A 26,979-nucleotide genomic window follows, 5' to 3' on the forward strand; every position below is an offset into this window, starting at 1 on the left:
AAAGCTCATAGGCATTCCGAGTATACCCAAGAGTCTACCCCAAATCTGATGGTGCTGTTATTTTCCTTTGTGTGAACAGTGTTGTTCTACTTCTAATTGATTCATTCCTCCATTTTCTATACCGCTTTGCCTAGACATAGTCTTCACTCCACACACAAGGTAAGGAACACTATGGACAGGTTGTCATAGAATCACAGGGCATAACTACACCAGTGGTGGATGAAGTACACAAACCATGTAGTTGAGTTAAAGTAGAAATACACTAAACATACAGTAACCATGAGTAACCATGAGTTAAAGTAGAAATACACTAAAATATGACTAAAAGTGCTCCCTTTAAACCTTCTCTTGAGTAAAAGTACAAAAGAATTTGCCTTCAAATGTACTTAAGTATCCAAAGTACCATGATTTATTATGGCTATAATGTTCCTATTATAATTTTCTTTTCACAAAACTTTTGCTTAATTATGTAGATTATGTGAAAAAAAAAAACTGATGCTGAACTGTATGTTGGTAACAAGTAGACACCATCAAAGCGGCAATCAAAACCCTGATTGGTGGCTTGCTGTGTGTGTGTTTGACCAGTTATGTTTTTATTCACTCAAATAAATAGGAACAACAGATTTCGCAAACTGTAGTTGAGTTTTGACTTTGAAATGCAGTGAAGTTAAAGTAAAGTTCTCCCCAAATGCAAATGCTTCAGTAAAGTACAGATGCGCAAAAATGCTACTTAAGTACATTAACAATTACTTTTAATTATTTACTGTCCAGCACTGAACTGCACACACTCCTCTCACACACCCATTCACAAAGGTTGGCCACGGAAATGGAAAAGCCAGTCAGCCACGTGGGTTTTGGATTGGGAAAGAAAACTGGAGGAATATGAAGCTCATTAAGGAGAGACAAACTCTGCACACACAGGGTGAGGGAGGGATTAGAATCCTCATCCCGGAAGTGTAAGACCACTAAGCCACTGTGTCCCTTTTTTTTTAAGAAATTATATAAATCTCTGTATGGGGAAAGTTGTCTATTTGATGTCTGTTTAGAGAAGAATTCTTTTATTTTAAAGGCATAATAAATAGAGTGATATAATACTATAGAATATGATATAGAATATGATATAGAATATGATATAGAATATGATATAATCATAGTTGTAAAGTGTATTTGTGAATTTGCTGCATAATTATGCTTTCTGATATTCGTTTACGGTCAGGAACCTCTTTTGTACGTGATTGTTTAGGATCCAGAGCCTGGATGTGAAGTAGGAATACACACCCGAGATGGGAAACCAATCTCTGGGCAACACACACACACACACACACACACACACACACACACACACACACACACACACACACAGACTTTCTCTACACATAGGGGCAACCTAGAATTCCCAATCCACTATTCATGTGCAAAATCGTTCACTAAATAATTCAAATTTTCACTGAAGCCAGGTTTGAAGGTGACTCGAGACTTTTTCACATTTCCCCCACCATTCTTTACACACGACGGACTACAAATCACAGTTTCCCAAGTGACTCAAGCTCAGATTAATTGCACAAGTGTTTTTAGCTGATATAATATTTTTAGCTCATATAATATTTTTAGCTCATATAATATTTTTAGCTGATATAATATTGCACTCAGGGAAGGCCCTGCGTAGAAATGTGACTTAGTAGCTATGATAATGGTTTCAGGACAGAAAGAGGATCACAAAGGTGCTCACATATTTTTTTTTTGTCTTTTTATTTGGAGCTTAAACTTATGCCTCATTTGGGCTTTACAAGAAATATTATTAGTGCATTCACATTTACTGACTGTGCAGACACCTAACCCAGGTCTTCAGTGTGCTAAAAACCTTGGCATGATCTAGCATCCTAGTCATTCCCAAATTTTCCTTTTCTAACACTCCCATTTTTTTTCATGCACACCAAGGGCGTGATGAGGTGAGACAGGTGCTATGGCTGGAGCAACGCAATTTAAAGAAAGGAACGGGAAAGAAAGGGTGAAGTCTCTTCCCCCCCCCCAAAAAAAAAAAAAAAAAAAAAAAGGCACCACGTGAACCACGTATCAGTCCTCATTAAGGCAATTAGATCCGCGCATCATTAGTTCAGGTGCCCCTCTTGCACCCTGAATTTTTTTTTGCGCGCGCGCAAGGGAGGCGTGAACCTCGGCTCCTTTAAGGCGCTATGGGAGGGATGAGCGGGTCCTCGGAGGAAGAGGAGAGAGAGAGAGGAAGGCGCATGTCTTACCCGTGATGCTGGGAGCCCGAGAGCGCGAGCGCAGCCCAAGCCGACGCTATTGAAAAAAGAAAAAAAAACATACAAAAAAAAAAAGAAACCCGGCTGCGGGGACGAGATGCATGCGCGTGCGTGCAGCCTGCGGGACGGCGAGAGGCGCGTGAAGATGGTCTGAGTTCCAGCATCCAGCGACTGCTCGCTCCCTCGCTCGCTCCCGCTGCTTCTGCTTCTTTTTTTTTTTTTTTACCCTGGATTTGCTTTTTTTCTCCCCTTTTCCCCCTTAAAACAATATGATTTATTTACCCTTTTTCACATTCCCCACATGCATGTTTTTATTTCTTCTTTAACTGCGTTTTCCTTTTTTTTCCCTTTCCGCCCCCACCCGGTTTGGTTTGCATTTCAATGACACGCACGAGTGCGTCTTTTTGCCTCTTGGTCTTGTTTCCGACTTTTCTTTCCTCTTCTTCGCTTTTCCGTACGAAGCGCGTGGCGCAGAGACGTTTTCTCCCCTGAACAGGTCCCTGGACTCAGGACTCAGGACTCGGACTCAAGACTTGGACTGGGACTCGGACTGGGACACGCAGGACAAACCCGGGCACTCCAAGTCACCGGATTGCGGGAGCGCACGCACGACGCTCGTGCCCGGCGCACGAGAGCGCGAAGCTTGCACACCCCGTGTCACCGAGTACCGGCCCGAATCGTACCTTTTCTGCCGGTTTACAGAGGTGGCAGGACGCAAACAAGCAAACAAACAAACAATCAAACAAAACAAACAAACAAACAGTGGACAAAGTGCGCGGAGTGCGAAGAGGAAGCATAGCTTGGGGATTGAACGGAGCGGGGCATGTGGATATTTGCATTTCTCTTTCTCCAGAGCATCTCAAATGGTTGGTCAGATTTACAGTTGTTTTTTGTTTTTTTTCATCCATGATCAAAATTACATTTAGATTTGTACTCGGTCTTATGTGCTCGTGCACATAAAAAAACGAGGAATAACCAATACTTCAGGATTATAAAGGTGATTTAAAGGCAGCTCTTTTCGAATGCAAGCTCAAGTGCAGGTCCTAATCAGTGCAAAAAGGAAAAAAGGCCTATCTCTCTATCCTACACGCGCACATGCACACACACACACACACACGCGCGCGCGCACACCGAGTGCGTGTGCGTCTTCTAGGGGGGTTTAGCGCTAATTACACAGGTTGCGCGTTTCCTGCCATTCACTTTCCGCTCGATGGCGCGTTAATGGACCCGAGCTCCTGTTTAACACCTTAAGTGATTTAGATGGCATTTGATGATGAGGCGCGTTTTATATATAGGAGGAAAAAAAAGAGGCATGATTAAGGCCGGTGGCTTCACCATGCATGCATGGCATGACGTGTCTTCAGATCATGTCCTTTTCCTTCCCTCAGTCATTGCCACAATGATCAAGATAATTGCATTCCTCCAACTACGACTATTACACATGTCCAAGATGTTTTGGAAGCAGCACAACCAATCATACACATGCTGATAATTGTTATATATATATATATATATATATATATATATATATATATATATATATATATATATATATATATATATATATATATAAAAAATGCAAATGCATGTCTGGTGAATACCTCAATTTTTTTTTTTTTTTTTTTTTGGGGGGGGGGAGTAATTTGTAAATGTTGATATAGATGAACATGCTTTGGTATTTGTAGAGAGGTGTACATATATTTGGAAACACCTTTACCTGTGCTTCAAATCTTTAATCATAATGATGATTGTAATATGTAAATCCTTAAAGAAAAAAAATGGTATATATTCATATATAGACATAATTGTACATGTTATTTATTGCAATATTATTATTCGAGTGGTAAGAGATATTAAGGAATGGGAAAATGCAGTGTTTCTGTCTGGGTGTGTGTTAGTTATATATAGTATCCCTGCATTCAGGGCTTTGTGTGTGTGTGTGTGTGTGTGTGTGTGTGTGTGTGTGTGTGTAAAGTTGAAATAAATAAATAGGATGTATGCATTATATAGATTGGAACAAAACAGCAAAAAAATCATATTGAAGATGAACAAGATTGTGGGGTTTTATCTTTTTTTTTTTATCCGTGCTGAAACGGTCAGTAGGTAAAAAACATGGTTGGGTGTGAACGGAATGGAGACCAAAGGAGGGTGGGGAAAAAAAGCAAAATGAAGGGAAAGGCAGGGAATGAAATCAAGTCTGAAAAATGACACACAAACGTTGTTGAATCAAGGTTACCATGCAACATCTAGAAGCAAAAAAAAAAGAACGTAGAGCCGAACGACGGTGGGTTTGAAGGGATCAAAAGTGAAATTGTTTTGGTAAAGGAGGAAAAGAAGTGGCTGCGGATACGGATGTGGACATGGCTGCTGTCTTTTTCGGGACAGAGGTGTTGAGGTGTATATCGTTTCATATCGCGTGGTATATTAACAGCAAAAAATCATGAAGGGGGGGGGGGGGGGATAAACAGTGCCTCCCTCTTTCTCCTGCCTCAGCTGCTGAATCTCATAAAAGACCAATAAGGACAGATTATTCATCATACACCAGGTTAGACAGCAGGATGAGAGTCATGTGAGCTCTGGGCTGTTTGTACATTCTGTACATCATAGTGTGTTCCTGATTTTTCAGCAGTGTTTTGTTACTACGACACATGAACAACGTTGTCTTTTTTTTGACACATCCTAGAAATGAAAGCGTTTAGAACTAAAAGCGGTCGACGATCAGGTTGATAAGACTTAATAGCAAAAATGATTTTTTTTTTCGCTTGTAATATCCTGTAAAACTCGAGAGCTGGCCTTTTCTTCTTCTTCTTTTTCTTCTTCTTTTATTTTATGGATCAAGCCTATTCTAGAAAATTCTAGATCTCGACAAGGTTGCTCATGCTCCTTGGCCTGTCTCTATGGAAACCTCCATTATGAACGCCATGGCTGGGTGTTTCATCAAATAAGGCCATAGCGAGAACGATCCTAGAAGTGCAATGTACATGTAGAGCTTTTATCACTGCGCTGCCTGGCCACAGTGAAAAGCGTAGATCCAATTCTTGATTTATTTACATTTTTTATTTATTATATACACCATTATTTGTAATTTATGACTGTAGATCTTTGCACATTGAGCTGTATGATGACATCAGTATCATGTGAAGGCATGGTGTGAACGAGGAATCAGATCCGAAACAGTGTTTATAGCAGAAATACTATCAGAAGACTTAAAAAATATGGGACGATTAATTTTTTGTTTGTAAACCAGTTTGTAAAAAGAAAAAAGAAAACGAATTCTTAAAATGTGACACTTTATAATACATTACATTGCATGCATATTGTGATGTCAAAAATCGCCCCAATAACAATGCCATGTTGTCAGATTGCCCATCCCTGTTAGCAGTATTAAGCTATAGCATAATACACATTCAAAAAAGATCTTATATAATGTCAAAAAAGTGCTGAAATACACAGCCTGCGATGCACAAAATCAGAAATTTAGAAATTAATTCTAACGCAAAGGCAAGCTTTCTGAAAATACATATTTCGAAACCTCTAATCATATCATTTCCTTTCATATTTCTATTGTGGCACTGCATTATTTATTATCACGTTTCTTGAGAATGTTAAATTAAAGGTAGCATGTCACAATGTTTATCACAATGTGGAATTCGTATTTTTTTTGTATGTCTATACAGTAATTCTAGATTTAATTGAGATGTTTATTGAAACCATCAATCCTTGAAACTCTTGCTGTGTAACTTCAGGGCAGATCTCTTGCAAAACTGCGTTTGTGCTGTGTCGAGCGAAAAATGTATTCGATGCTAATTTTGATAGACGCATTACAGCGGCTTTGGGAATTTGCTCCCGCTTTAATGCCGAGCAACCCTTCAGGCAACGCATGTTCAAATTTGAATGTGTACAATTAAACAGTACGTTGGCTGTCTCGCGAGAGGGGATGCAGGGGACGGAGACGTTATAGATTCATTGCTACGTATATACATATGGTATAGTTTCTGAGCTGCAGGACTGGAAGTAATGCACTAAGAGTAACGGCAGATTATAATCTCGTGCAAATCCTAATCCTAATCTGAAAACATACCCTGCTCTGTTATCTGAGCTGATCCTATATATGGACAGCATGTGTTTCTTGATGAGATTAGAGAAGGTTGCCAGATAATAAAAAAAAAAAAAAAAAAAAAAAAAATTCCAGCGAGTAATCATCTCGATTATAACGCAGGCTTTTTATTGTTTGAAAATGAATATTGAAGGTGGAGAATGAGAGCACTAATTTGACTCCATTTGGCCAGCTCGGAAGTGTGTTTTGTGGGAGTTAATCTACTGGGGGCAATTAAGCCACTGTGCTGATTAAGGGCCCATCTGTTCGAGTTTTTGCAAGGTGCTCATGAAAGTCTTATGCCTTTCAATCCTCTATCTATTTAAAGATTCTCCCAAGTTAGCGTGGCATTGTTCAGGCACTGGATGGAAGGCTTACACAGGCTAATTGGATTAAAATCAATTATTGCAGTGTTTGCTCGGCATTCTGTTTGCGCTCCAGGAACGTGCCATTTGTCTACAGATTTCACCTCTTTCGAAAAATCTGCCCTGGGTCCCCACATATAATTGAGACATCTTTATAATTAAAAGTTTGGTTGATCAGTGGGATTGTTGGGTTTTATAACATTACATTTGCTCAGACTGACCTGTTAGACGGATTTGCTCGCTTGATGGCTGGAGTGAAAAATTGCTGTTTCATTAGAAATAAGATTAAAGCAGAACCTTAGCGAAAGCACTCGGTCATTTCGCTCCGATTTTACTAAAGACGATGTGACTGAGAGTTGTGTAAGCATTATGCTAAGCTTCACCCAATAACTTTACAGAAAATCATTTGACCTGAGATGGCTGTTCCTTTTTTTTTTTTGTTTGTTTTTAATTTTCTGGTTCCGATGTTCCTTATGAAGCAAAAGATAACAGTATAGTATGATTTTCTGTCATTTTTAAATAATTCATGTCTTGAATTTGGAATTATTCTTGGAGCAAAAAAAATAAACGTTATTGGCTATATGGCTGAGAATGTCATGTGACAAAAGTGTTTCTAACAAATAGTCAAATTTGCACTTTCAAATTTTTTACTTTTGAATTACTATATAATTAATAGGATATTTGGGCATTTTGTTTACAAATAATAACTAAACAAGAGTAAATGCCAAAATAAATGGTTTTTTTTGCATGCTGTATGTTATTATCCATGTATTTATTCCAGATGTCCAGATGATTTAACTGCACATCATAAAAAGTTATGTTAAAAAATTCATGACATTTGGGTTTTGGGTTAACAATACATTTTATATATATAATATATATTAGGGGTGTAACAGTACACGTATTTGTATTTAAAATTTCCATTACAGAGCTTTCAGTTTGCTACACACGTGTACCGAATGCAATCCTTTTTACGTGTGAAACATAGTTTAAATCTGAGTTCCCTCGGGTACGTAATAAGTCATGGACCGCAAGTTTGTTTAGTCTCCGCCTCCCAGTTTGAGTGCATTTTATATTAGTATTATTAACCTTAAAAACATACACAATGATGCCAGGGGTATAAAATACAAAGTAGAGTTAGCGCAGTGTCAATGTGGCTACTCACTCCTTACCGTAAATAGGATTAGTTTTGTGCATGCATAGCGCTAGCGTCTTTAGCGATTTATGTCCGGCTTCAAAAATTCCTGACAATTCCACAAATTGAGGTAGTGAATGAATAATGAATAGAATGAATGAGGACTATTGTTAAGGTATGCTGAAATAAGTAAAACAATTAATAAGAACATATCTAAAGAAAATTTTATATTACATGTAAAACACACACAGGCACACACACACACACACACACACACACACACACACACACACACACACACACACACACACACACACACTTACATACACATCTGTGTTACCCAGATGGGGTCTAACAAATGTAAACTATTTAATTTCATTTTTCCATTTGTACAATTTTATTGAATAAATGTAATTTGTGCCAGTGTCATTGATTACTCAATTTAATCAATATAATAAAAAGTGTAATGCATTAATTTGATTTATTCTATTTTATTTTTATCAAATATTATAAAATATTATTTGATATATTATTTAACCGAGCATTCATTTTATTCAAATTGTTTAAAAACTGTAAACTGTTCAAATGGCGATGATCACAAATGTTAATAATAACAAACTGCATTAATGAAAAATGACAAGCAATTTTATATTTTGCATTTCTTCCCCCAACAGTACCGAAATAGAAGATTAGGGCTGTCAAACATTTAAAATATTTTATCGCGATTAAATCACAACTTAATCGCACATTTTTATTTGTTTTAACTGTACCTTAAATGAATACTTTAATGAAAACTACGATAATGAAAACGTTTTTTAAACTCCAATCAACATGGGCATGGACAAATATTGATGCTTTATGCAAATGTATGTTTGTTATTAATGAAACCAAACTCAACATAGAGCATGAACACAAAATATTCTTGGAAATATTAAAAGTAATGATGGTGTTTTGGATGACGTAAATCATTAGGACCCCAACTTTTGCAATGTTTCCACATGGACAGTTATTGCCGGATGCCTGGCGGTTTTTGATGCTTGGTTTGAGACTTGGCGCATCAGTAAAACAAATGTTTACTGATTAAAAAAAATTTTTCGCTGAAGTTTATAATTTTTTTTTATATTTGAGTAAAGAAAGAACGGTAAATAAACGTGTGTTGTGTTGAAGGTTTATTTATATTCCCAAAACAACTATACATCTAACTGCATTATGTAAAGATGTTAATATTCTGACAGTTGTTTTCCTCAATCATTAGAAATAACAGTGAGGGGAAGCATTAATGTGGATGGCTTATTAATACTAAAACCTTCATACATTCCTTATGGAATATCAATCATCTTATTACTCTGTTTATTACTGTGACAGCGTCTCAACCAGAATTTGTAACGATTCTAATGAGACGAAACTGATTAGACTTGAAGTCACGAGAAAACACTACGATTACTGTAGAATTATAATAGAACTGAGTAAGTTTAAGATAATCATATAATCATATAAACATTCTGTGTGAATTTAGTGGTCCTGAAATTGTAGTAAACCCCTCTGGTTTATGTTTACAATACAATATGTAGTACAATTTAAGTATTTTCGAATGCAAGTAATAAATAAAAAGCAATTTTGTTCCAAATTCCGAGATTTTTAATCCAAGGAAATTAAAAATAGCAGCATTTTTAATGAAAGAAATAGGTGGTAATCCTACTAAGATTCTTTAGCGGATTTTTATTTTGAGTATCTTATTGTGAATTTCTTTAAGACTGCAAAATAAAAAATGTATTTAAACCCAAGACAATTATTCAGACAAATTGTTTTTTTTCAGATTTGCTTATAGTGTAATATGTAAAAACTACACAGTGACACTTTTTTAAAACAAATATAAAGAAGATTTTTACTTCATTTGCAAGTGAAGAAGGATTGTGTGTGTTCTCTGCTAAGAGTGTGAGCCATAATGCTTTAGTTGGGTGTTTACTGCTTTGAGACGATACTATATTTCGATTCCTCAATGTCTGGGGTTAGTTCATGTTTAACATGCGAGTGATCTTGTTCATAGTAACAGAATCTTTTAAAAAGTATTGGAGGTACAGGCACTTTGTAATCAATTGTAATTGATTTATAATTGCTGCATCGGTTTGTTTTAGTTGTCTTGTTTTAAATTGATGCATCAGTCCAATTCGTTAATCGTTACACACCTGTATCAAAATCTCAATACACAAGGAGTACAAGTCTGTTTCTTACTTGCTTCGTTGTAGCAGTACATCTATCGACATCTGCAGTACATTCTTAGCAGTGACGAGACTCTTTCTAGCTGGAGAAAACAACAAATCAGCATACTATAGAAATGTTTTTAGCCTGTACTGCATCTGTTAATGCAGAGTTGAATACAAAATAATAAAGAGGCTTCCTCAGGTGCTTTCTTAATGTCATATTGGACATGGCCAATATCTATTCATGATTTTGATTTCCACTGGAAAGAAACTATAAATGTGAATCATAAAATTGTTGTGTTTTTTATGACTGCAATGACCAATGAACACTTTAATAAATTTCTTTGAATTCTTATGCATTTTGGTGGATCAATCATAGTGTTGAAACAGTAGTTACCGTCATAACATGATCGATTTGCCACAAAGCATTTTAATATTGTCCATGTTCATGTTCTCACATTCAAATACAACCATTTGCAGGATTAAAAAAAAAAAAACCTATGTGTAAATGGACATGTATTTAAATGAATTTACTGTACATGTATAAACACTGCATAGGTATTTGAAAAGGGTGCATATACTTTTGTACATTTTTGCCATCGTTGAAGATATCAATGAAATTGGAAACACTTTGACATACTGTCTACTAGAAATACAGATAAAAAAAAAAAAAGATTGCATTAATTTTGACCATTTTATGATCTTACTTTTGGTCATCTATTGATTTAAAGGACACAATGAATTTTTATCCAACATAAATATAGGAATATAATTTTTTTTACAAATACAGATATATACAGATCTATAACTGTCCCTGTTTTTTTCTTGGGCTTATTACAATCTTAACATGCCATAATCCAAATTGTCCTTCACCTCCTTGCGTTAATTTCCACACATATCCTTCGGTAAACATTAACATCTGATGAGGATCCCAGCGGATAAAATGTTACATTTAAAGTGTGTTTTCGCAGTTAAACGTCTCATTAGAGCGCCAGTTGCCCGAGGTTTATCGCGTGTTCCTTCCTCCTCTCTATCATCCTTTCCCCAGAAGTGATTATGCTAATTGCTGTTTGATCAGATGATTAAATTATAATTCGATTAATCCGGGCTACTAAATGCTCTGAATACATTTGTGTCTCCGTGGTTGGCTGGTCCCCTTCTCGTCCAAGCTAGAATTTTGCCAAATGTTAGCCTGAAGAAGAGCGAGAGGAGGAGAAAAAGAGGGGATTAGAAGACAGCTGGGTTGAGGGGAAGACCACATAAAAAAAAAAAAAGGAAAAAAAAAGAGGGGCAGCCATTATGTCTCATGCTGAAGACCCTACAGCCGTGTGGCTCTGCAATGCTGTAAAATGGGTATGCACACAAGGGGCAGTAGAAAACGATCGACTGGTGTGTGTGTGTATATATATATATATATATATATATATATATATATATATATATATATATATATATATATATATATATATATATATATATATATATATATGTATATTTTCACTTATGCTTGTATTTAAGATTAAAATAAAAAGTACTACCAGCATAGGACATGTATCTTGTTATTATTAGCCGTCTGTAGCCTGCTGATGATGCTAATCTTTCCAAATTAGCTTGGCCTTGTTCTTCTGTTTAACTATATTGTGAGAGAATAAAGATGATCGCTTGACTTCTAATGAGCACATCTCACACCTGAAACATTAGCCAGTATCTAAATGCCCGGCTCACACATCACGACCTACATGGACAGTCATTTCCCTTAATCTCTATGACTTTAATAATATTCACCAACTGATCTAGCCTATTAGCTCATTAGCGTTTCACTTCAAGTTTTTACATGGTGGACAAACGAATTAATAAATCTTTGTCTATCAATGCTTATTCTGAGTCTGTATGAAAGCTTGTACATGTATTTTCTGATGTTTATCAAATCAATAGATAATTTAGCTCTCCATTTGTCTTTGTTCCTTATGTACACTAGCTATGTTTACATGCTAGATTAGGCTAAATTTCAGCTTAATGCATTCACTTTAACAAAATAATTTCACTTTTGTAGGTGAAGGAAAATTATCGATGTATTAAAGGACATTTATAATGAAGGTCAAAAGTCATTACTTGCACTGCTTGATTACAGTAAGACGAATTAATTCTTGGGACATTATATAAGTTGGTGGGGTTGGCTTCAATCCAAAACTACCACCCTGCACAAATGAAAAACTAAAATGGGGCAAGTTTAATTCCTTTTATTTATATTTTTTAATGTATATAAGATTTAGTATTGAAGGAATTTACTGTAAACATAAAGATTAATTAGGCACAAACATAATAATTAGCATTTAAAAATTGTCTTAAATTCCTTTTTATTCTGACTCTACGATTCAGGTAGATTTATAATAGTCTTGAAATGCAATAAGCATAACGAAAAGAAAAAGTATATAATAAAAGCATAAATGGATGCTCCTCAACATCTCACACCTATGTTGATGGTAAATGTATTGATCTGGTGTGAATTCAGTGGTGTCTTTTTATTTGAACTTCGTGTTGTGCTGCTAAACTTCAAAAAATAAACTATAAAATGGTACTAATCATAGTGGATTGTTACTGCAATAATAACTGTTCAAACCAAACTGAATTGTAGAAAAGATGAGTCATGAATTTGGAAACCAAGTAAATTATATAAACCCTGTTATTTTTGTGAGCAATTGAGGTAAGAACATAGATTGTAGAATTTTTATTAAATGTATTAAAATATAATTTTTTTATTTATATTAAAATCAACATGGGCATGGACAAATGTATGTTTATTATAAACCATACTCAACATAGAGCATGAAGACATGTTTCAAAGGTCACAGATGTTTTTCAAAGAACTTGTTCATGTCCATTAACAACATGGAAAAAAAGGAATAAAAAAACCCCAAAGGTTCCCATTACTTTTCTTTATTTGCACTGAGCCAGTTGCTCAAACAGACAAGCCTGTTTACACTTTCAGATAACAGTGGAGCTCGTAAAAATACAATTGTATATGGTAATTATGGTGTTTTAAATCACGTAAATCATCAGGACACCAAACCGAACTTTTGCTATGTTTCCACACGGATGGTTTTAATTGCCGGATGTGTGCATCATTGCAGATTTTGGTGCTCGATTTGAGACTTCAGTAAATGAAATGTTTAGTGATTAAAAGTTATTTTTCGATGGAGTTTATTCCTTTTTATATCTTAGTAAAGAAAGGACGTCATGAATAAATGTGTTGCATTGAATATTTTAATTCTTATATTTTTATCTATTTATCTTTTTATTGAAACTTGTTAAACAGAAATGCACGCTGCATAATCAGTAAAATGTATAAAATTATTCCCGCTAGAATACATTTGCATTAACGCGTTAATTTTGACAGTCCTAAATAATACACAATTTAGGAAATTATAGGGTTTTAATGCAAAAAAACCATTTACAAAATTATTTTATTGAAAATCGATTTAGTGGTGACATGAATAAGTGACTACAAATTCAATTCAATTCAATTCATTTTTATTTGTATAGGGCTTTTAACAATGAACATTGTCTCAAAGCAGCTTTACACAGATAATGCGGTGATTAAAAATGAATATGTTCTTTATGAGTAAGTTTGTCCCTGATGAGCAAGCCGGTGGCGACTGGCGACTGTGGCAAGGAAAAACTCCCCGAGATGGCATAAGGAAGAAACCTTGAGAGGAACCAGACTCAAGAGGGAACCCATCCTCATCTGGGTTACACCGAATGTCCATTTGTGGCGGGTATACAATGTTGCGGGGTGCAGTGATGATGATCAAAAGCGAAGTGTATTTCTGAGTCAGTGTAGGAGACTGTTGACATCAGTGTAGGAGACTGTTGACATCCAATCCAGGCAGGCCTGGATGAAGTGGGAAGATCCACGGGGGGGAGAGGGGCAGGAACAGTGGTCACTGGAGCCTCAGGAGCATGTTTAACTCGACCGAGAGAGAGAGAGAGAGAGAGAGAGAGAGAAGAGGGTGACAGGAAGAGAAGGATATGGATTATTAAGTGTACCTATTGTTGCATGAGAGTTAAAGTCACTGTGCAGTTTGGACTCCGGCAAGACTCGCTATAGCAGCATAACTAAAAGGGAGAACCAGAAGGCAACACAGACATGAGGGATCTCTGGGATAAGAGACGGCCCACCACACCACCATCAACAAATAAACAAATAAAACTAAGGAGGAAAGCTATCCTTCCAGACCACTTATAGGAGATACTCTCTCAAACCAAACTGCTGAAGATTGCGTATGTTCTACAAACAACCCAACATTTAATTTAATGTTGCTTTCAGTTGGTTTTGACGAAAGAATCACACCTTGAGTATTTCATTAATATATGATCTATGTGTTTTGTATTATTAATACTAAAAACCTTGGACAAAATGCAAAAAACACCACATATATCTTAATTCACGCTTTTTTAAAATAAATTAAGTAATATCAAATGTTCTTTGCACATGCAGCTTTAAAAATTCTTCTAGATATGCACATTTGGAACTAGGCCTAAAATACTGCATGCGAATATATTACATGTTCAAAATGAGCAAAATTGACAAATTGTAAGCTTTTTGTCAGCTCTTTGATGGGTAAACAGTGCAGCTACTACAACCTACAAACATGGAGGACACAGATTCCATCTTCCAGCACACACCCACAATTTAAGATTCCACGCTTTTACTTTCCTGCATACTGATTGATTGAGCGCAGGTGTGACCAATTAGACGCACACATAAATTTAAGTCTTCACTTTTGCATTCAGGTGGCTGTTGTATATATATTCCCCTCTTCCCATGTCGTCATTTTGATTCCCCAAAATGTCACAGTCCAGTTTATACTTTTGACCTATGCCTGTTTCTTGTTTATGCTTTTGGATAACTGTTTTGGATTTGACTGCTTATAGATATTTATAGTAATAAACGTTCTTTTTTTCTTTCTATTAACTATTTACTGCACTCGTTTAAAGGACTCCAGGACTGCTCTGTAGTTTGATGAAAACCGTCCCAGAAGACCAAGCTGAACCCGCGAGATTGGGTTTATCGTGATCAAGAAAAATATACTGATTTTAATCGGATCACTTTTGTGTATATATATAGGAAGGCTGGTCCGTGTGGTCCGATCCAACAGACGAGCTACAATAGCTCGTCTGTTGGATCGGACCACACGGACCAGCCTTCGCTCCCCACGTGCATCAATGAGCCTTGGATGCCCATGACCCTGTCGCCTGTTCATCACTGTTCCTTCCTTGGACCACCTTTGACAGATACTGACCACTGCAGACCAGAAACATCCCACAAGAGCTGCAGTTTTGGAGATGCTCTGACACAGTGGTCTAGCGATTACAATTCGGTCCTTGTCAAACTCGCTCAAATCCTTTCGCCTTATGCAAATCTAAGATACATCTACATAATGAATTACATTAGAGATGTACCTGTCAATATTTATTGCCTAGTATAGCACACTATTAATATAGGATAAATATTATCCAAATTTATCATTTATATAGAAATGCACATAGAAACTTGCTGAGCATTAAGCTAATAAAGTATATTTGTGAATTAGGATATTTTTAGGGTGCGACTGCATCTAATATTTGTATATGATCATAAAAAGACCTAAAGTACATAAAATGCGATTCTAAGACACTATCATATCTGAGGCTGCAGTAAAAAAAAAAGAAGAAAAAAAAACAGGTGGACTGGGCATTCGCCTTAACGAGTCAAACTAGACGGATGTGCCCAAAAGGCATGGAAATCAACACCTGCACCTCAACAAAGACGACACTGAGGGGCTAATAAGCCTTCCTTTCTCTCTTTCACTGAACCCGCAGTAGTCTGGCTTGGCGGTGACAGAAAAGCTTCCCTATCCGGAGCCGAATTATTGCACACTAATGGCCCTTGTTGATCCGCGTTGGCACCAATGAAGACCGGATACTTGCTTGTGAAGATGCTCACATTAACCAAAGTGAGCCAGTTCATCCGGACACAGGGCTCATAGACTCCTCTTGTCTTCTTTGAGTGACTTTGATAAAAGCCCTTTCTTGTGGTGTGACAGAGGTGGTTTTTGACCTCACAGAGAAGGTGTTGTCGCATAATCGAATTTCTATTCACTATTCACTGCACTCATTTAGAGGACTCCAGGACTGCTCTGTAGTTTGATGAAAACCGTCCCAGAAGACTTCGCGTTAACCAAGCTGAACCCACGAGATCGTGATCAAGAAAAATAGATTAATCGGATCACTTTTGTGTATATATAGGAATTTTTAAACCAGAGCTGAGTACTGAAGAATGTATTTCTACTATTTAGCAGTAATCAGCTACGTCTTCGAGGCCCAACTGTTTGGTGGCGTTTTTGGTTTTAGACGTAGTAGAAGCTGATGAAAATGTCTCCACTAAAAGACTCATTTGTGCAGCTCCAGCTCGAACGAAAGCATCGCAGATCTCCGTGCTCTTAACGAGCCGTTCACATTCATTCGTTTAGAATGTGACAACGGGAATCAGAGCTCCCCACATCCACACCCCCCCACCGTTAACATCAGAGCGCCGATCTGTCTACACAGATCACAGACGAACAGACGGCAGGCTCTTTTTTTTGTCTGTCATGTCCTGCTTAATATTCATGAAAGCAAATTGGGAAACAGTCATTTGACAAGTGCCTGCACGAGCTCAGGCCTGTGGGGGAGGCTCATGCAGGAAGTATGTGCTCACATTGGATAAAACGTGATCCTGTTTGTTCCAAACCTGCACCTTGTCTCTTGTCCCTGCTTACTCCCACTAGCCCTTGCTCAATCGTCCTAAAGTTCCCCCAGGCTGTGTGTTGAGTATTGGCTTAATCACCCGAGGCCCAGACTCTGCCTGTCATAGTAGAACATCTACGCCACATTATAATGGCAATGCACACAGTGGCAACTCTGTTTATCAGCCCTAATATACGGCCATGAAGATGGATTCGGTCTGAAAATAAAGATTGAAAGAAGATTCATTATAAAGAAGATGTTTTATAATAACAAAACTGCAATTGTCAGTACTTCTTCTTTTTCTTTCGGCTTCTCCCATTAGGGGTCGCCACATTATACGTCTCAATACCCCCCTGTCCTCTACATCTGCCTCTTTCAAACCAAGTACCTGCATGTCTTTCCTCACCACATATATAAACCTCCTAATTGACCATCCTCTTCTCCTCCTTTCTGGTGGCTCCATCCTCAGTGTTCTCCTACCGATGTACCCCATGTCCCATCTCTGCACATATCCAAACCAATCCTAATCGTGCCTCCCTCACCTTGTCTCCAAAACGACTACACGCTCTGTGCCTCTAATGAACACGTTTCTGATCCTGTCCTTTCATATATTTATATTATATTATATTTATATCTATATGTTTATATGTACATTCTTGCACTGGAATAAAGAGGCATTACAGTTCCCCTGTGCACCCATGAAGATATCGAAATTGTTGCCAAACCTGAACTGCAAGAACTTACAAATGCTCTTGTAGATAAATGAGCACAAATCCCCACAACTATGCCCAAAATGTAGTCTAGAAGTCACAGAAGTCTGAATATAGCAGCAAAGCGGAGACTATGTCTGGAATGGAATTTTTTTAAATGCATCAATGGATTGATGGTCAGGTTTTCACATACTATTGGCCATATATTTTATATAGATATGCTATATCATTGCCTAGTTTTATTTAATATATACAAAATAATGCATAGCAATACCATAGCAAATATAAATTAATGTATAGTGTATTTTATTAATTATAATATTAATTTTTGAGCTTCTTAATTACATCACTTAATTATATACTGTTACTATTTTCAGCCCCAGGTCTTCACGATTATGAGAGAAAATGGACTGTCATGGAAAAGCCTCATGGAAAATCCATCAAGCATTGTCTGTAATATGACAAGAAATTCAGAATAGGCCGAGTTATAGCGAACAAAATAGTGAGATAATCTGATCCGGGTGTAGAACTAGAACTAGAACGAGTGCGTCTTGTTTAACAGATCTGAAATGAGACGTTTTAACATTATAGCACGCTCATCCCACCAAAACAGCTTGTTTTGTTGCATGTGCATATGGAGCGTACCATATGGTTAACGATGATAATGTGCAATCAAAGACCAATTAGCTTTAATGCCCAACAGCAGTGACAGGATTCTGTTATAAAAGATAAGTACTTGCTCAGCCATACAAGGAGCATTTTTTAAGATTTTTTTTTTTCCCCGAGCAATCTTGTTTCATGCAAGGGTGGTTAAAGTGTAATTAATTTATGCTGTTTTTAAAATAGTTGAATAAGGAACAAGATTCTAGATTAAATACAAGCATTATTTTTAACATCCCTTCTGAACCAGGCATGTGTTTTGTCTACATAAACATCACACTTATCATCCCAGCAATAAAATAAAGCAAAGAATGACAGATTTGTGAAATATACTGCAATTCACAGGGATTTTTCATCAATTCAATTACATTCCATGGTTTTTCTGTGATAGCATATAGTTTATGTTTTTGTTTACTCATATTGTAATGTTGTCATATTATACTGTTGGAAGCCTGGTCATATTGACTATATGGACCATGAGTTTTTGGCCCCTTGACCATAAGATTAGTATGTGTTTTTTGAACATCCCATTCTACATTTAGAGCCTGTTTGCTCTTATATTCACTTCTACTCTTCTGGGAAGATGCTCAAATAGATTTTGGAGTGTGGTTGTGAACTTAGTACTGATGTAGGGTGAGGAGGCCTGTGGTGCAGTCAGTGTTTAATTTATTCTAAAGGTGTTCATAAGGGTTGAGGTCAGAGCTCTATACGAGGCCCCTCAAGATCTTACACTCCAACCCATTGAGATCCCCAATGAAGGGTGATGACAGGAGTCGTTCATTTTTTATTTTTAGTAACCTCTTGATTCTGGGGTTGCAGTGGATCCCAAGAAAAATTAACCCCAAATGGAAAGCCAGATCTTTACAGGGCACGAAAAAGATTTACATTTACACACTTACAGCATATACACATGGGATAATTTGACACAACCAATCCACCTATATGCATTTAGAGAAAACCCGAAGAAACCCAGAGTACTCGTGCAAATTTGGGTACAACATGCAAAATTTTACACCGTGCCTCTACCCTACACACTCTTCCATGCTGCCTGCCATGATCAATGTCAAAACTGTTTGGGACTCGTACATCTGTGCCAGGCATTTACAAAGCCCTGCTCTAACTGCAGCAAATTGCCATTAGCCATGTGCAAAGCGCACCATGCAGGATATAAAAATACAGCCTTCTATTCATGACCTTCTTCTGGCACTGTGCACTCAAAGGACAGAAATGAACAGAAAACTTTGCAGAGTTCAATGTGAAAAGCAAGGACCCAAAAACAAATTGAAGAGAATGTAAGTCAAGAATGGCAGCTTGGCAATATCAGGGCTTAAACCCCCAAACTTCCAATCAGTAACTCAAAGCCTTAACCACTGATCTACCACTTCCCTGCTACTTTATAAATTGAATCTTCAACTTATATGTCTTTAGCATAGAATTACAATGGATGCCTTTGGTACTTAGACTGGTCTGAGTGAGTATTAAATGATCACCTCCTCTGTTTAAGCAAGAGCAAAATATGTAAAGCCAGTTTCTGCACCAGCACATTATTCAAAGACCACAACAGCAGATGAAAGAAGCTATAGAGCATGACCACATTGTTGCTGCCACAGTAGCCTAGGAAGCAAAGCTGGTTTCGTGCCCTAAAAGGGCATGATGGTTCGGTGGCTTTCACATCTGCAACTACAGCTTTGGAGCTTTTTAACAACAGACCAGTGATCACAACAAAACACAGGTATGTGCTTCAGATGTGCAAGACCCAGATCAGTGGGCTGCACTGACTACAGAAGTGTAATTGTTACAAGAAAAACAGTCAATAGAAAGAGTACAGGATGCAGAAAGGAGTTTTAAGATTGAGCAGAATTTGCCCTATCTCAATTATTAAAAAGCATTTTTTTTTTTAAATGATTGCTAGGCATAACAGATGTGTTGCAATCAGTGAACAAACATTAATAAAACTGATATACATTAGTGAAGTGACCTGTTAGTTCAGGGCCCATCTATTTATCGCCCTTGTATATCTGTATATCTATGTGGACAATCCCAACAGCAATTGACAAATACGGCAAAGCTTCTCATCTCATGCTGTGGAGGCCAGGGCAAATAACAGAATAAAGAGATCAACTAGAGTAGCTGGTACGGCAACTATTTTAGGATCCTTAAAAGAATTATATATTTGTGAAGGCTGACAACACCATAGTGATTTAGATTAGCCAAGTTGAATTTCAACACACTGAGTGATTTGTGTTTTTTAGAGCACAACTGGACAGACAGACAGACAGACAGACAGACAGACAGACAGACAGACAGACAGACAGACAGACAGACACAAGTGGACAGACAGACAGACAGACAGACAGACAGACAGACAGACAGACAGACAGATAGATAGATAGATAGATAGATAGATAGATAGATAGATAGATAGATAGATAGATAGATAGATAGATAGATAGATAGATAGATAGATAGAGTTGGCCATGGTGCTCTTAATGATGCAGCAATAGAAGGTTATACAATAGAAGCTTATTTTAGAATCTGTGGGATATATGAATTACCTACATTTCTAAGTTATTCCTCAGGAAGTATAGATGCTGTGGAATTGACTAGAATTGAAGTGTTCTAGTGACAGGGAAGATCTTTAGAGATGTGGAAACCCAGTAGACAATCATGGTATTTTCACCATGGTAAAGGGGCCTTTATCATGACTTTGAAACAAGACTAGTTAATTAAACTAAAGGAAACTGAATGACGTAGAACATTAATGTAATATTTGTAATTATGGTTCTACACCTTTCACCTGCTTTACTTAGGTTGACAAGAAGGTCAAAATATCGATCTTGACATAGTCCTGGCCTTTTAAATGCTTCACATTGAGGTAACAGTCACCACATGATGACTTTTCTTTTAGTACTATTACTATTAGCCAACAGGAGAACTCAAGAGGTTCTAAAAGAAGCTACCCAGGCTGTCCAATGTCTAGTCGCAAAGCCACAGTTACAGAGTTAACAATATATTTTAGGGTGGATCGAAAGGAAAAATGGACAAGCTGTTTTTGGCTTTGTCCTAGTAGCATGTTAGTAAAAGCAGTATAAAATGCCTGGGTATGTATTATGTGTGGATGATGAACAGGCTTTCAAATGTAAAATGTATTTGTCTATATGTCTTTTTCTTTTCTTTTGGTCTTACTGTCTGCATTTTTGTTACCATAAATATTTGATGTTTTCATTATTTCTACTATAGCAATATTTGCATAACCTCTGAAAGCAATGTGGTATTTAAAATGAGTTTAATACGCATCTATGTACATATTTCTTATATACTGTATTGATGGTTGCTTTGCTTTTAGAATTCTGGACTTAAACAATGGCTGAATATTCACTTTGAGGTTGGCTAGATATGGACGGGCAGGCTCCTGGGATAAACAAACTTTGCTCTCTTTTACCATCCATGGAGCGAAAATCCCTTTGATTTCTGCAGTCAGAATATTACATCAGTGCTGAAGAACAGCTTTTCTGGCAGCAATATTCTTTCAGCCTGAGCACTGGTTCTCCACCTCATCATCTTTCACCGAGCTTGTTAAAGTACTATTAAAGAACTGCAACTAATTTAATGAAAACCTAATTCTATTTTCAACATTTGTCCCTTCCTAATATGCACCAGTTGGCAAACAGTGTGAAGTTGCAACATTTGTAGCTTTGAAGAAGTGGATGTTAAAGAACCTAAAATATGGACTCCAATCACTGTTTTCTGTTACTTCTCTACTACTGATCAACTGAACTTTTTCTGGTGTTTGCTTCTGCTCCTCTGAACGTCTGCCCCATGGAAGAAAGCGACCCATCTCACCATTTTGTTGGTCTTGACAAGAGCAGCTACTCCATCTCAGACTTTTAAGACTGCATTAGTAAGCTACCGCCTGATCCCCCAACTCACACAGCTGAGCAGTTTTGTTTTGCAAGTTGTTGATTTGGCTAACCAGCAATGATCCTTATTAACTAGCGAGTGCATTTATGTTATGATCTGATTAACAATTAATAAACAATTAGTATTAGTAACAATTAGCAAACAATTCAGGGAAAAACCTTCTTTAGTGTTCTCAAAGTACTGTATATGCTACTTCAGAACCCCTGCCGAGCCAAGATCTCTGTGTATTCCCATATCTGGGTGTGTGTATAGTCACAATAGCAGATACTGTTAAAATCACCTGCTGTAATAGTCCTACTTTTATTCACCCAGTGCAAAATTATAGTTGTCCGTAGACAACCTTCATATTGTTAAGACAGGGGTTTTATCCGCAAGTTGAACTGAAAAATAGTTGGGAAATCTTATTTAATTATAGATGCAGATGATGAATTATTGAACAGTGTCACTTTAGTGTCTTTATGGTTCAGCACATGAAAAATGATGCCAATTTTGAATTTCTCCTCAGGGCGCAGCAGCAAGATGTTGGGTTGGGACAGGGCTGTGGCTTTATAGAAAGATCATAAGGACCACTGTGTGGTTGCTGTTGGACCTTTGGTTGATGTAGTTCACTGGTGACGTGTGACCTGCTGTATTTAAAGTGATCACTATTAATGTTTGACTTCCTTTAAAGTACAATCACATCAATTTTACATATGATTCTGTGCATTATATATGATCGTGCACCAAAACTGTGAATTGTCCTAAAATACAGACGAAGGATACAGATTTTCTTTAATAATAGTGACAACAAGCAAATATGAACACTAAGAAACAAAACACACATTAACAACGCTACAAACAACATGACCAAGACTTGAATGAACGAACACGGAAGACAAAAGCTAGACTATTAATGTTTTGCATGGTGGAAAATAAATACAAACGCACACCATTCACCTTCACTGTTGTTTTCTGTAAAGCTGCTTTGAGACAATGTCTGTTGTGAAAAGCGCTATACAAATAAACTTGACTTGACTTGACTTGACTTGTGATCTACCTGTAAACAATACAAAATATTATTAATTAATTGATTTAATGAATTATCTGTGTGGCATTTTGACTAGTTTAACAGTGTCCTGCCTAATATTGTGGTGGTCCCTTTTTTGCTGCAAAAACAGCCCTGACCTGTCGAGCATCCACAGCATTAACTTCTTCAGCAATTTGAGCTACGGGAGCTCGTCTGTTCGATCAGACCACACAGGCTAGCTTTCGCTCACCACGTGCATCAATTTGGACCTTGCCAAACTCACACAAATCCTTATGCTCCCCAATTTTTCCATTTTTCGACTTTGAAGACAAAATGTTCACTTGTTGCCTAATAAATCCCACCAACTAACAGGTGCCGTGATGAAGAGATAATCAGTGTTATTCACTTCACCAGTCATAATGTTATAATGTCGTAATGTTATGCCTGGTCGTTGTATGTACTGTGTTTTATTTCTTTCTTTATTTTTCTTTTTGCGAAAACTATTGGTTTATTTATGTTTAAAGTCATTTCAATTTGATTAACACTTTATGTGTAAATTCATCATTTATATTATTACACACAGATTACAAGATGCTCTTAAAGTTCTTTTTGACACCCACTGCATTTTGGGGCTTAATGAAATAATTATTACTTTTACTATAAAATTAATATTTACTATTAGCTCATAAACAGATGAAGTTCATAAAAATATTTATATTTAGTCCTTAAATAAGTGTGGAGTAAGCATTATGAAACATGTATTTTAAAGTCCAATTGCCAGAAGTCTGAAGGTGTTTTGGAACTTTCGAATGTAGAAGTCTCATGTGTGTATCTGCCAATATTCAGCCATGTGCATATACACTTTGGTGTACATTACTTTATAAGTGAATGCGGCTGAGAGGAAAAAATGGATGGGAAACCGCTGCAATTTGAAACCTTGTTAGAAATTTATGAAGTGCTAAAATGCTCCATCCCCAGAGAGAGTGCTGCCAGATGTCACTGGCGAGACGTTTACTGCCAAGCTGAGAGGAAAGCTCTGATGGCTGCACTGTGGCATCTCTGCCGAGTGCCTTTTGAACAGTGAACAAGCTAAACAATTAGCAGCTTGAAAAATATTCGTTCCCCAATTTTCCCCCTGCTGATAGAATAGAATCAAAGATTAGAGCAGAAGAGTTGAATGAGGACAGGTTCCATGGACCAGGGCTCTGATAATGACTTGTCACCTGCATCAATTTTTTTTCAGGGTTTCAGTTTCAATTTTAATTTTCTTTTACAAACTTCCGAAACCTTTGCAGGTTTCATTTCAGATGTGCTGTGAATTGTTTAGCTCATTTTAATTGCAAATACAATGCAGGTCAAAACCACAAACACAAGCTACAAGGTAAAATAAGTTGTAGAGCTGCTAGCTAGTAGTTTAGCTAGCGGATTCCTAGCAAACAAATAGTTGTGACAGTACTGTAGGTACAATTATATGGAGTTTTGTGGACACAAACCCAAAAATGTTCAATAGGTTTGATGTCAGAGATCTATACAGGGTCAGTAAAAATATTTCACTCCAACTCATAAATCATCGCTTCATGGGGCATGTCATGCTGGTTTTGCGGCTACTATAAAATTGTGTGCCTCAAATTTTTCCTTTTGCACTGTTGTAGAAAAACTTGCTAGCTTGCAGTGCATTGTAGGAAACTTTGGGCTATGACACTGAGACAATGTTGTATGAAAACGTGTTAGTAATGATAATGTCGTCTATGAAGTGTTTGTAGTGCTACTGCTTGGATGCAGATTGGTCTTGAATGTTGGTTGGGAGACTTGAAAAAAAGGTGACTGTGTCTGTGTGAAAGGTTTTGCAAAACAAACATCTGGAAAGCTGAGAGCAACCGTGTGATTTAGATTGTGAGAATACATTGTACATAAATATAGCAGTGTTCCATTTTTGTATTGAAACTGGAAATGGAACCTCAAGCACAACAGGATTTGCATACTTTTGCTATCCCTAATGAATGCTTTTTGAGTCCTTTACATGTGACATGTCTGTTGTAAATAAATGGGGAATGGGTTTCTGGTGTTTAATAAACGTAAAAAATTTACCTTCCATTCACTGTTCACTATTTTATTGAAATCATAATTCACAAAAGTAGTCATACTTGCTGACAAGAAAAAAAATTATATTATTGTTTGTAATTGTTTATTGTCTGTCACATGCCACACTACAAACAAGTTTTACATTTAATTAGCAAATTACTTGTAATGAAAGAATACATTAGAAGAGCCTTAAGTTCAACTAAAGCATGTCATGATGATTGAAGAGACTTAAGACAATCCTATCATTTTTTTTTTTTTTGCTGCATGAGAAAACCCAAATAGACATATCTCCTATTGTAAAATTGCTTTTGCATATCCAGGTGTTATAGTATGTGACAACAGATAATGTTGAGTAGAAGCATTAATAACAATAAATATAATTTCATATACTGTATATATACAAAAATATTATATATTTTTGGTAGCACAATAATGTGACAATTAAATTCTTGCTACTACTGTATATTGACAATGTGATTATGTAATGTGAAAAAACTAAAATTTTGATTTGATTTGATTCTGCACTCAATTGGTAATTAGATTTTACTGTGCTATTTACACATATGGTTTAATTTCTTGAGCATTGTATTACAGTTTGAACAAAAGAAGTAAAATCAGGGATTAAAAAGTTTTAATATGAACATATCACTGATCAATTTCACATTTACTATGTTTTTATATCTTATAGATAATCAGTGGCTAGGGTAAAAAAATGGTTAAAAAGAAAATGGTTTGTTAGTTGTTTTTTATATGGATCTAAAATTACTCCAGCTGAAAATCATACACAGATAAAGTTACACGACAAGATTACTGTTACGCACGGACGAGGCGGAAAGCGGAGCTGTGCAAAACCAGGGTTTTAATGACAGAATGGAGTACAGTCAAATGAGCACTAACACAACCAGAACAGAAACCCGGAGCGAAGCGGCAAAAGCAAAAGGGCTGAAACGATAGTAGCGTGTCGATAGAGCAAGCAAACTGGCAGCAGAACGGGAAATCGTAGAGCTGACAGCTTGAGTCCATAAGGGCAATAACGGACGGTGTTGGTGGGAAGCGAAGCTGCTTATATGGGAGGGAGTCTGATAGAAGTCAGGTGCGCCGAGTTAGTAATCAGGCGAGAAGCTCCGTGTTGGCGGGGCATGTGCGGGCGGGAGTGCAGGGTGCTCCCTGACAATTACATTCATCAGAATAAGCAATAAATAGCTATTTGAGCAAATGAGCAAACGTGTGTGTTATTTGCTTGTGTTATATTTCACAATGTAACTTTATCTCTAGTTTGTCAAATTCAGCTTTTCCTTATCAAATGCAACACTGACTGTATGTTACTATGGTTACAGCTGTTTAAAAGACAGTGCACTAATATACACTAGTGATAAAACCATTTGTGCATTCAATAGTTTCAATGCACGCCTTCCTTCCAACCAATCAGAATTGAGTATTTGGTGAGGCCGTAGTATAAATTACAGACACAACCTGTATGAATATAGGGAATATTTAGCTAGTTGGTTGCACCATCACTAGCTAAAGGTCTATCTTTAGTAATTAATATTGTATACACCCATTGATAGACTGCATTCAAAATCACACTTAAAATCAAGGTTAAAAATAAAATGAAGGAATTATAGGTTATCCAACTTGCATAAATTTTAGTCAGAAGTCGGTATGATCCCCACATGCCTGTATGCATACCCGACAATGTCTATGCATGCTTCTAGTGAAATGTCAGGTGGTGTTCTGGGTATATCCTTTAAGACATGCAACAGGGCATCAG

General features: G+C 36.9%; 1 protein-coding gene across 3 annotated transcripts in view; it reads left to right on the plus strand.

Moving 5' to 3' along the window:
* Positions 1-2,202: 2,202 nt before the first annotated feature.
* Positions 2,203-26,979, plus strand: part of dscamb (Down syndrome cell adhesion molecule b) — a 142,647-nt gene continuing 117,870 nt past the window's right edge. For all 3 annotated transcript variants that reach the window (XM_083525448.1, XM_083525449.1, XM_083525450.1), the window contains exon 1: positions 2,203-3,130. In XM_083525448.1, coding sequence (XP_083381574.1) covers positions 3,088-3,130 — 43 coding nt within the window. In that variant the 5' untranslated portion in view covers positions 2,203-3,087. The remainder of the gene's footprint in view (positions 3,131-26,979) is intronic.

Source organism: Silurus aristotelis (genome assembly GCF_946808225.1).
Source record: "Silurus aristotelis genome assembly, chromosome: 22".
NCBI lineage: Eukaryota > Metazoa > Chordata > Actinopteri > Siluriformes > Siluridae > Silurus > Silurus aristotelis.